The 11,942-nt window shown below is 40.8% G+C and overlaps 1 protein-coding gene across 5 annotated transcripts in view; it reads right to left on the bottom strand.

Annotated features, from left to right (window-relative positions):
* Window positions 1–5,588, bottom strand: part of LOC308613613 (uncharacterized protein) — a 26,319-nt gene extending 20,731 nt beyond the window's left edge. For 3 of the 5 annotated variants that reach the window (XR_014015275.1, XR_014015276.1, XR_014015277.1), the window contains exons 1-2: window positions 5,416–5,586; window positions 1,585–1,743 (exon numbers count right to left, since the gene is read on the bottom strand). Coding sequence is in view for 1 of the 5 variants with exons in the window: in XM_081227345.1 (XP_081083471.1) it covers window positions 1,585–1,683 (99 nt within the window). In the remaining 4 variants the exon portion in view is untranslated. Of the gene's footprint in view, window positions 1–1,584; window positions 1,744–5,415 lie in introns of all 5 variants that reach the window. The other 2 variants (XR_014015278.1, XM_081227345.1) reach the window with 2 other exon arrangements.
* Window positions 5,589–11,942: the final 6,354 nt, after the last annotated feature.

Consider the following 11,942-nt stretch of genomic DNA (forward strand, 5'->3'; position numbering starts at 1 on the left):
TGCAAACAAGACCTGTTCTATCTACCTTTTCATTTAGGAGGCTAAAAGCAGAGTCAGCATGACTTCAAGGACTCCATTTTCTTAGTCTCCAGAAGAACATGACAAGTCCACCTTTTAAAACACTGTCCTCTAGCATGTCAAGATATTGAGGGAATGGTAATCTATTACTTTTATAACTTCAAGCTTTAAGAGATTTGAACTCTTACATATGCTTGCTTCATGGCAACCAACGCTTAATGAATCTAAATGCAAGATAACAGTTTGTGGGCTTCCCTGGTGGCACAGTGGTTGAGAATCCATCTGCCAATGAAAGGACACGGGTTCGAGCCCTGGTCCAGGAAAATCCCACATGCCACGGAGCAACTAAGCCCGTGCGCCACAGCTACTGAGCCTGCGCTCTAGAGTCTGTGAGCCACAACTACTAAGACTGCGTGCCTAGAGTCCGTGCTCCGCAACAAGAGAAGCCACTACAATGAGAAGCCCGTGCACCGCAACAAAGAGTAGCCCCCGCTTGCCACAGCTGGAGAAAGCCTGCATGCAGCGAAGACCCAACGCAGCCAAAAAAAAAAAAAAAGATAACAGTTTGTGATTTGGAAAGACTGCACCCAGTCAGCATCTTTTCTGTCAGTTAGGAAGTCTCCCGGAAGGGGCGTAACCATGAGTTGGGCACAGCTATGCCCCAAGTTAGTAAAATGTCCCAAATATTTTAGAAATGCTACTGAACAGGGGCTAGTTCATGTCTTTCTACTTCAGGGCTTGTTTTCTGCTATTCCCCAATCCCAGAAAAAAGTTAAGCCTGACTAATTAATTGCTTTTTCTTCATTTTTCCCACACTTTGATAGATTCAGGTTTTTCTGCTCTATTTCCACCTCACTCAAATCCTGGTAGAATTAAACTATCATTTATTTGAGTTATGCAAATTCAACTAAACAGTTTGCAGCTGATTAAAACAACATGCAGTCATTCAGATATAACCGATAAAAATGTTTTTATAGAATGAACTTGGATTCTAACCTTGCTGTCTCCCCTGTGCTCATTCCTAAGCCTAAATGTGGGTCTCTTCTTTGAAAGCAGCTTATGACATGTCCTTATATTCAAATAGACTGGACTGGAGACAAGAATATAATCTATTCATTGGGAAAAAATCCAACCAACAAAATTGAGATTTCCCAGCTACGCATCTAAACAAAGCAGGAACTTACTTTTTACAAATGGATTTACTGAGTACACACATCACTTCTTGGTAAAGCCATCCTATTATTCGGCCATACAGAAAGTTTTTACCCTCTGACTTCCCTTCATATCCCAAATACCTATCCAATTAAGGGGGAGGAGGCAGTGAGAGAGAAGGAAAACAAGAGAAGCATGATCCAAAAATAAGGATAGAGCTCTGGAAAAGACACTTGATAGTGTCTTTTGTACAATTTATAATTTATAAACCAGCCACAGATTCCTGGGAACCTGCATTGGACGCCACCCCCCACCCCTGGCTCCTTGCCCACCCAAGTAATGCCTGTATAAAAGTTACTTCTTAGAAGCATTGCCTAATTCCTCCCTCTCCCAGGCTAGGTTCCACATACTCACCTCCTTCAGAATACTTAAGTGGCTGGCTATACTGCCACCATGACCTGTGTCTACTCCGCTTGACTGTAAGCAAATCAAAGGCAGGAACTGTGCCTTCATAATCTCTGAATGATCAAAACATGGAAACAACAGTGTTCTGCTTTCAGAGAGCTCATATATCTGAAAAGAAAAGGAGACATCAAATTGTCTTCCAAATTAAAAGAAAAGCCTCTTTATTAGAAAGTAGCTTTCAAATCTGTGTGTACTGGTAGGAGCAGGGGGAGTACTTCTCAACCTTTCTTCTGTTCCAATACACCTGAGGGATCTAATACATAATCCCATTAGTTAGCAGTGCGCCATGGTGACCTGTAATATGGGCAGAGTGGGAGGGGCTTAGAAGAATCTAGGGGGTGGGGAAGATGTGTGTGGCCTAGAAAGCTCCTCCCCATCACTGCAAGACGTCTTTGACACATTTAATATTATAGTTTTGACTACTCTTAATTAAGAGAGCCCAAAGGTCTACAATATGTTTACTTAAAATGCTCTGAAACATAAATTTGGTTCATATCCTCTGGAGACTGGTTAGTGGAAGTTACCCCCTTGGCCCTGAGCTTGACAGATGTTCTGATATCACAGCACAACAGGACTCTGGCTCTCTGCTGGTCTTAGAATCTAAGACTTTGATCGAGGAAGTTATATGCCGTTGAGGTAATGAAAAATTTAGGGACTTACAAAGATCACAGGCGATTCCTTCTCAAATGTTGTGTCCTTTTTTTTTTTTTTTTTAATACTTTTTTTGGCTATGCAGCACGGCCTGTGAGATCTTAGTTCCTCGACCAGGGATCAAACCCGTGCCCCCTGCAGTGGAAGCATGGAGCCCTAACCACTGGACAGCCAGGAAATTCCTTCAAGTGTCTTTAAAAAACCATTTTATGGGAAAGATGTCCTTACAAGTGATACAAAGTAACAATTACAGTAGCTCAATGCCAAACAACAGCTCCACTCCCCAGACAACCTTGGCCAAATTTATGTAATACCCTCAAGGGTGAAAAATCAGAAGGAGGCACTCCTCACTACTGAAATCTCATCCTTTCCTAAAAAGTTGATGGCTGGCTAGAATTTTCAGAGAGTGGGATCCTATGTTTCACTACTTTATTTTTTTAAATTTATTTATTTATTTATTTTTGGCTGTGTTGGGTCTTCGTTTCTGTGCGAGGGCTTTCTCTAGTTGTGGCAAGCGGGGGCCACTCTTCATCGCAGTGCGCGGGCCTCTCACTGTCACGGCCTCTCTTGCTGCGGAGCACAGGCTCCAGATGCGCAGGCTCAGTAGTTGTGGCTCACGGGCCCAGTTGCTCCGCGGCATGTGGGATCTTCCCAGACCAGGGCTTGAACCCGTGTCCCCTGCATTGGCAGGCAGATTCTCAACCACTGCGCCACCAGGGAAGCCCCATGTTTCACTACTTTAAAGCAGAAAAATATGTTCCCAGCTCTTCAAAGAACTTCAAGCCAATTTCCCCAAAATAACCACATATAACTGTCAAAGATTTCTGCAAAAGAGAAGGCGTGTTAAACACCAATTACCTACTTATGTGATAACTATGAATTCAGTATAATTCCAGTAGAAATTATAGAAATATAAGACTGTCCCTGTTATTCCATTTTTTAAAAAATTTATTTATTTTTTCTGTGTTGGGTCTTTGTTTCTGTGCGAGGGCTTTCTCTAGTTGTGGCAAGCGGGGGCCACTCTTCATCACGGTGTGCGGGCCTCTCGCTATCGCGGCCTCTCTTGTTGCAGAGCACGGGCTCCAGACGTGCAGGCTCAGTAGTTGTGGCTCACGGGCCTAGTTGCTCCGCGGCATGTGGGATCTTCCCAGACCAGGGTTCAAACCCGTGTCCCCTGCATTAGCAGGCAGATTCTCAACCACTGCGCCACCAGGGAAGCCCTGTTATTCCATTTTTAAGGTGATACTTCTGTTCATGTCACAATCACTTGCTACAGCAATCATCTGTCTACATCATCTAAAAATTTTTTGAAACATTTGTACAGAGCAGTTATTCTTAAAAGTCTGGTCCCTGTGAGGGCCCCTGAGATCCTTTCACTTTAACAACAGAATGTGTGCTTGTATATTCTTGTGTTTAAAGACACCTCTCAGTTTTAATTTCTAATACCATAAATATTGATATATATAACACACATAAATGAGAGCTCTTTGGAATCCTCAGTAATTTTTAAGGGAGTCCTGAGAGCAAAAAGTTGGAAAATAATTTATATAGAGTAACAGTGGGTCCCTCACAATGAACATCTAGTTGAATGAGTTCCTCAGTGGAAAGACTTCCCCTGTGTGATGCTAACAGTTTTCAATATTTGCTCATGTTCAGGTTGTTTTCTAGACCTCTTAGGCTTGCCCACGTTCCTACAAGACATTTCCACCTAATAATATGGGAAAGATGAGATAGATAATGCACAATAGTTTTAAACAGCATGAGCACTAAGTGCAGTATTACTTACGCAGACAGCTGAGGTGTGACTGCAATGCCCTCTACAGCAACTTAGGGGTTCTTTATAGCTAGTTTCTGATTCAGACAGTGTTTTGAGTAAACATTTCCACAGATTGTTACAGTAAATATTCATAGTGAGAACTCAAATAATAAATAGTTAGTGATAAGTCTTCCAAGGTGAGCATATACCTATGAACACCAGGCCTTTCTGTGTAAAGGTATGTAAGAGGTACACAAAGTTTCATCTTCACGTTTTGTTACTACACATACGTTCCTGAATAGGAAATGATAGATGCATCTACATCTATAGAGTATCTAAAATGTAAATAAATGACAGTTCTAACTCCTGACACATAGTGACTTTGCCTTTGATGGATTCATACTGCACCTAAATGTACACCACCACCCTCTTCACTCCTGCTCACTTCCCCCCAAAAAGACTTGTTCAGCAATCCAAAGAGATGGTATGGTGTGGAGGAAAGAATTATGGGTTGGAAATGAAGAAATCTCACTTCTAGTCCCATCTCTATCACTAACAACCTGTGTTACTTTCAGCCTGTCTCCTCTCAAAGACTGAGCTTCAATTTAAGATGAAAGGAGGGGGGACTTCCCTGGTGGTGCAGTGGTTGGGAATCAGCCTATCGGTGCGGTGGACGCGGGTTCGAGCCCTGGTCCGGGAAGACCCCACATGCTGCGGGGCAGCTGGGTCCGTGAGCCACAGCTACTGAGCCTGCTCTCCGGAGCCTGTGAGACACAACTACTTACGCCCGCGGGCCTGGAGCCGATGCTCCGCAGCAAGAGAGGCCGCCGCACTGAGTAGCCCACGCACCGCAGGGAGGAGTGGCCCCCGCTCGCCCAACTAGAGGGAGCCCGTGCACAGCAGGAAGGACCTAATGCAGCCAAAAACAAAAAAATAAATTTTAAAAAAAGATGAAAGGAGGGGTATGACCTAGACGGTTATGTTCCACCTCTAATACCAAGTGACTCTGCTTGGCCGATTCAGGAAGCTTAAAAATTACCAACTGTGAGTGTACTTTTTCAAATTAAAGCAACAGGCGCTGCTGCCTCAAGCAAGAATCCTCGATTATGAAAGTCTGGGTTTGTATAGACCTTCACGTTGCATACCTTACGCAACACAGGATAGCGCCCATGGGAAATTTCACCTACTGAGTTTTTTTCTTAAACTGCATTCTGAGTGTGGATTTCTCCCTTCCACATCTATCCCCACGACAGCTCCGTGAGCTACCAAGCTCGTTTTTCAGACGAGGTCCAGAAAGCGGAGGACAATGAGTTAGTAATGAGACCTAGGTCGCCGGTGGCGCTGACACGGCGACAGATACACCGACTCCTCACCTCTACTCCGGTTCCCCTCCGCGTCTCCTGAAGCCCGACACTCCAGCCAGCCTGCCTACAAGGATGCTGTTGTCATCCACCTCGCCGGGTGGCCGGAGATCGGCCTTACTTTACGCGACAGAAGATGCCTACTCTCCGGTGTCCGATCTCGGTGGCAACTCCTTTCTCCTTCCGGCGGAAAAGAGTTCTTTCCGCTTCCCGGGGCGCCGGGAGGAAGTCCCGCCCCGCGCAGTAGCGTGAGGTGGCGGGTCGCGTCGAGGCGCCGCGGACAGGCGCGGGGAGAATTAAGTGCTTGACGCTTTCTGGGAGGTCTGCTGTACGCCGGGTAGGGTGGTCTAGAGGAGCTAGGGACGCGGGTTGGGGGAGGGGTGTGTTTGTTGTTGGGTCCACGGCCGGAGAGGCCTGGGAGTCGTTCAGTGGGGCTTGAGAGAGCGGCTTGGAGACTCCATCTATTCGGAAAACAACCCACTTCTCCCACGGGGATCCTCCGGGGAATCAAGGCCCGCTACCCACCCCAGCTGCCCGTGTTTCTGGCATTGCTCCACCTGCCCGTTGCTGTATTTAGTTTATTACTGTCTTTCGTTTATCTCTGTAGCCCCATATCTTGCCGCAATAATGGCTACCATTTGCTGAACGTTGGCTGTGCATCTCACAGCAGTAGCTCATAAGCGCCTGGTAATTCTTGATTAGTAGGACTGTTGAAGCTCACTCATTCCTTTACCACCGCCGGGATTGAGCGCCTACGTAGTCCTGGGCTGGTCTATGGATATGGCAGTCTTTGGGTTGGGAAGGTAAATTAGAAATTAAAATTGCTGTTGTCTTAGTTTCCTAGGGCTGTCATAACGGAGTGACACACATTGGGTGCCTTAAAACAACAGGTATTTTCTCACAGTTCTGGAGGCTGGAAGTCCGAAATAAAGGTGTCAGCAGGATCATGTTTCCTCTGAGACTAGGTAAAACCCTTCCTTGCCCCTTCTTAGTTTCTGGTGCTGTCCAGCAATCCTTGGTGTTCTTTGGCTTGTACCTGCCTTCCTCCAGTCTCTTAACTCTGTTCTCATGTGGTGCTCTGTGTCTCATCTCTTAAAGGAACACTAGTCCCGTTAGATAAAGGGCCCATCCTACTCTAGTATGACCTGATCTTAACTAACTACATCTGCAGTGACACTATTTCCAGATAAAGCCACATTCTAAGGTCCAGGAAGGACATGAATGGGGTGGGGGTGGGGGGAATGTGACACTGTACAACCCAGTATAGCTGTCAAAGAGCTTAAGAAGTAGTCAAGCCAAACGCTGACAGTAAATAGCTGTAGTACAAGTGAATTCAAATATAATTTCATTGGATCTGAGAAGTTTTCATGGACATTTGGGCTATCCCCTTGATAGGTGGGTATGATTTGGATGTGCCATCATAGACAGCATGTTAGGCAAACAGACATCACAGACAAGCACAGGTTGGAATGTAAAAAGAAGTTAGGTTAAAGCAGGAGGGATCTTGAATGCAGGCTGGAGTTTGGAGTCTGTATTGTATATAAAATGAATAAATTGAGTGCAGGGGGGTTGTGCTTTGAAGATTAATTAGCAGCTTGGGCCAGACTTACTTTGTGTTACTTATTCCAGTTTAAGAAGTCGTAAACCCTATCGTCTGAGCATACCCTGTGCTTTTTCATCCTGGTGTCCCTGATCATGCTGTCCTTTATTCCTGGAATGCTGCTTTCAAGCTGCATGATTTTTACTTGTTGATTTTTTTTGTCATGGAAATTGTGGTGTGAAATGAGGTGGGAGAGGAGAGTTGTTCAACTTTAAAACATTTTTTTAAATTGAAGTATAGTTGATTTACAATGTTCTGTTAGTTTCAGGTGTACAGCAAAGTGATTAATATATATATTCATGTATTCTTTTTCAGATTCTTTTCCACTGTAGGTTATTACAAGTTATTGAATGTAGTTCTCTGTGCTATACAGTAGGTCCTTGTTGTTTACCTATTTTATATATAGTAGCAGTGTGTATGTTAATCCCAACCTCCTAATGTATCCTTCCCCCACCTTTCCCCTTTGGTAATCATAAATTTGTTTTCTATGTTTGTGTCTATTTCTCTTTTGTAAATAAGTTCATTTGTATCAGTTTTTTAGATTCTACATATAAGTGATATCATATGATATTTGTCTTTCTCTGTCTGACTAACTTCACTTAGTATGATAATCTCTAAGTCTATCCATGTTGCTGCCACACATGGCGTTATTTCTTTCTTTTTTATGGCTGAGTAATATTCCATAGATATATGTATGTATATATATATATGCCACATCTTCTTTATCCATTCATCTGTCAACAGGCATTTAGGTTGCTTCCATGTCTTGGCTATTATAAATAGTGCTGCTGTGAACATTGGTGTGCATGTATCTTTTAGAATCAGAGTTTTTGACTTTTCTGGATATATGCCCAGGAGTGGGATTGCTGGATCATATGGTAACTCTATTTTTAGTTTTTTAAGGAACCTCCAGACTGTTCTCCATAGTGGCTTCACCAATTTACATTCCCTCTAACAGTATAGGAGGGTTCCCTTTTCTCCACACCCTCTCCAGCATTTATGATTTGTAGACTTTTTGATGATGGCCATTCTGACCTGTGTGAAGTGATACCTCATTGTAGTTCAACTTATTTTGTATTGTTAGCATCCCCCTGATAGAAAAACCTGATAAATACAGCACAAGGGGAAGAAAAAAAAAATGCTAGAGACCAAACTCACATAGATACAAAGCTCTAAAGTAAAATATTAGCAAATTCAATCCTGCACTTCATTTGGAACAAGAAAGCACTTATGAAATGATTTAATATTAGAAAATCTGGGACTTCCCTGGTGGTCCAGTGGTTAAGACTCTGCCTTCCAATGCAGGAGGCACGGGTTTGATCCCTGGTCGGGGAACTAAGATCCCACATGCTGCAGGGTGCGGCCAAAACCTGAAAAAAACAAGAAAAAGAAAGAAAGAAAAAAAAATCTGTTGCTATAAATCATTTGTATAGTTTAGAGGTTTAAAAATTGTATGATCATCTCAACTGATAAAATGTTTTCTGAAAAAATTCAGTATCTACTTAAAACACTTTCAGCAAAATGGGAATGGATAAATAACAGTTGATAAAAGGCACCATAAATCTATAGTAAATATTGTACAGAACGATGAAACATTAGAGAAATTCCCATTAAAGTCAGGGAAAAATAGATACCCACTTTCACTGCTAATTTCAACATGGTGTTAGATTTTCTAGCCAATGCAACAAAACAAGAAAAAGATAAAAAAGATTAGGAAAGGAAGAAGCAAAAATATTATTTTCAGATGATGTGATTTTCTCTCTAGAAAATGCAAGAGAATGAAATGACAAACTATTAGAACTAATTAAATGGTTCAGCAAAGTGGCTAAATCAACATATAAAAACTTAAAATTGTCTTATATACCAGTAATAAAATAGAAAAAAAAGGAACCTATCAGAATACACTGAGCAAAAGATGTACAAGAATTTTATGGGAAATATGAAATATTATTGAAAGACATGAAAGACTTAAGTAAATGGAGATTTTCATGTTCCAGGATGAGAAAATTCAGTGTATTAAAGATAAAAGTTTATGACAAAAATTTTTGAAACAGTGCCTATCAAAATACTGATAGGCTCTTCAAATAACTTTATTTGGTCAAAGTATATTATTCTTTTGATACACTCCCAAGTGCCATTTATTGATATTTTATTTAGAATATATCTCTTATTAGTGAGATTGGTATGTAGGTTTTTTTGGTACTATGTTAATTGTATGTTGGTATTTAAAATTATATGAGATCCCTTAAAATAAATTAGGGAGCATTTCACATTTTTCTATGGTCTGAAATAATTTAAGCAACTTTAGAATTATCTGCTCTTTTAAGACTGAATAGAGAACTTCGTTGTGAAACTGTGTTACATGAAGCATTATTATATGTGAATTTTAAACAAGGTGTCTACTCTCTTCTATGATAATTGAATTACTCATCTTTTCTACTTTTTCTGGATCAATTATAATTTGCTTGGAAGTCATCCATTTCCAGAAGGTTTTTCAAATTAGTTGTCATTGTGCTAGACATAGAATTCTCTTATGATTTAAAAAATCTGTTCTGCACATGTGGCTGTTTACTTTTCTCATTCCTAACCTTACATAATTTTGCTTTCTTTTTTTCTAAGTCAGGCTCACAAGGGATTTGTCTATTTTGTTGCACTTGTCAAAGAACGAGCTTTGGAGTTTGTTTTTCTGCTATTCTATTTTTCAATTTTAGTTTTTGTGATAATTCTTCTTCCTACTCTCTTTTGTTGTTCTTTTCTAACTTCTAAATATGGATCTAAGATTTTTAATCTTTTGTTTTTTGGTTTTGTTGGTATTGTTTTTTATATGTATTTATTTATTTTGGCTGCTCTGGGTCTTAGTTGTGACATGCTGACTCTTAGTTGTGTCACGCATGTGGGATCTAGTTCCCTGACCAGGGCTCGAACCCGGGCCCCCTGCATTGGGAGCGTGGAGTCTTACCCATTGGAACACCAGGGAAGTCCCTTTAATCTTTTGTTTTTAATGAAGACATCTTAAGGCCATAAATGTGAATACATAAATCTGAATACAGCTTGTGTTGTGTTCTATAGCTTTTAAAGTATTCTCTTTTTCATTCCTCTTTACATATGTTGTAATTTTGCTTGTAATTTTCTCTTTGATCCAAGGTTTATCCAGGACTTGGTATCATTAAAAAATTTTTTAAATCTTTTTATTTTTTCTAGTTTTATTATGATCAGAGAATTAGGTTCTGTACTTTTTTTTTTTTTTTTTTTGCGGTATGCAGGCCTCTCACTGTTGTGGCCTCTCCCGTTGCGGAGCACAGACTCCGGACATGCAGGCTCAGTGGCCATGGCTCACGGGCGCAGCCGCTCCGCGGCATGTGGGATCTTCCCGGACCGGGGCACGAACCCGTGTCCCCTGCATCGGCAGGCGGACTCTCAACCACTGCGCCACCAGGGAAGCCCGGTTCTGTACTTTTTAAATTAAGGTTTTCTTCTTTGTCAAGAACATAGTCAATGTTTACATATTCCATGGATACTTAAAATATGCATATTTTCTACTTATATTTGGAAAATTCTGTGTTTCTATTATATCAGTGTATTGGTTTTAGTATTCAAATTTATTGATTGCAGAATTCAATTCTCTGATATATTTCCTAAATCAGTCTAATTCTAAAAGAGGTGTGATTGAAAATTCCAACTTAAATGTATTTTAAACTAGTTTTTCTTGCATTTCCAAAAGGTAGGTTTATGTATTCAATTGCTATGTCTTTGGTTTGTACAGGACTATGACTGCTCTATCCTTTTTGTAAATTGTGCCTTTTATAAATTAATTTTTATCCTATTTAGTGCTTGCAATTTATATATAACCAATATACCCTTATCTGATGTTAATGTTACTGTTCCTTCTTGGTTCTCTTTACCTCTGTCTGATTTCTCTTGGCTTACCTCTTTATTTTCAGTCTTTCATTTTACTTTATTTCATTTCTAGTAAAAAAATTTATAGATATAACAAATGAGCAATTTGAATTTTCTTTTTCACCTAGAGAGTTAAGGTACCATGCCGAAGCCAGCTATTGTGATGAGCAGATCATCAGATCCATGGTGGCTTAGAGCTGGGATACTTTTCTGTTGCAAAAAAAAATTTATATTAAGATAAACAGTAGTTTACAGTTTAGCTTGTGATATCACTATTGTAAAATATCATTAAGTACAAAAAATAGCCTAGAAATATAGCCATCAAAATCTTGACAACAGACTTCTCAGGCTGCTCAGTAATAAAAAACAAATGAACTATTGTTAGGATTATTTACATGCTATATGGAATTAACCAAGGACCAAAAGCCTGTCATCTCCTTAGCTAGAAACAGTGTACCAATGCTCACAACCCCCTCCCCTTTATCTCAATACATTTGGTAGCTTGATGCTATTAAAAAAAAACACCCAGCTAACTCCTTTTAGATATGTTTCTGAAAGGGAAAGGGGACATCAAGAAAAGTCTCAAGTAGAACAGCCAAATCAAACAGAATTGCTAACCAGTTAGAACTTCCTTGTGACTCCAACAGCTGCACATGTGTGTCCTCTAGTGCTAGGTAAATGAGCAGGACTGCAGGAGCATAGATGCTCCTGATAAAGTGACTGGACATCTTTTTCTTCTTCTTGAGTGGCTGTTGCCCACTGTGAACTCTCATAGTAAACTAATCGGCCCCCTGTATTCTATTCCTTTCCAATTGTCCACATAAATGGACACACCTAGACTCACTCACAGATGCTATGACCCCTGAAGACAAAAATCTGGCTTTTTAAAAAAAACTCTGTACCCTCCATATCACTTAGCTTTGAAAAGCCATCACCCAGACATTGTTGCTGAATTTGAAAGAACAGAGTTACATGAAGAAAACTTGTTGAAAGTCCTCAAAAACAAAAAGGAAGGCCTAAATGATGGAAAGGTGCATCAAGG

Source organism: Mesoplodon bidens (assembly GCF_964165515.1).
Source record: "Mesoplodon bidens genome assembly, chromosome: 3".
NCBI lineage: Eukaryota > Metazoa > Chordata > Mammalia > Artiodactyla > Ziphiidae > Mesoplodon > Mesoplodon bidens.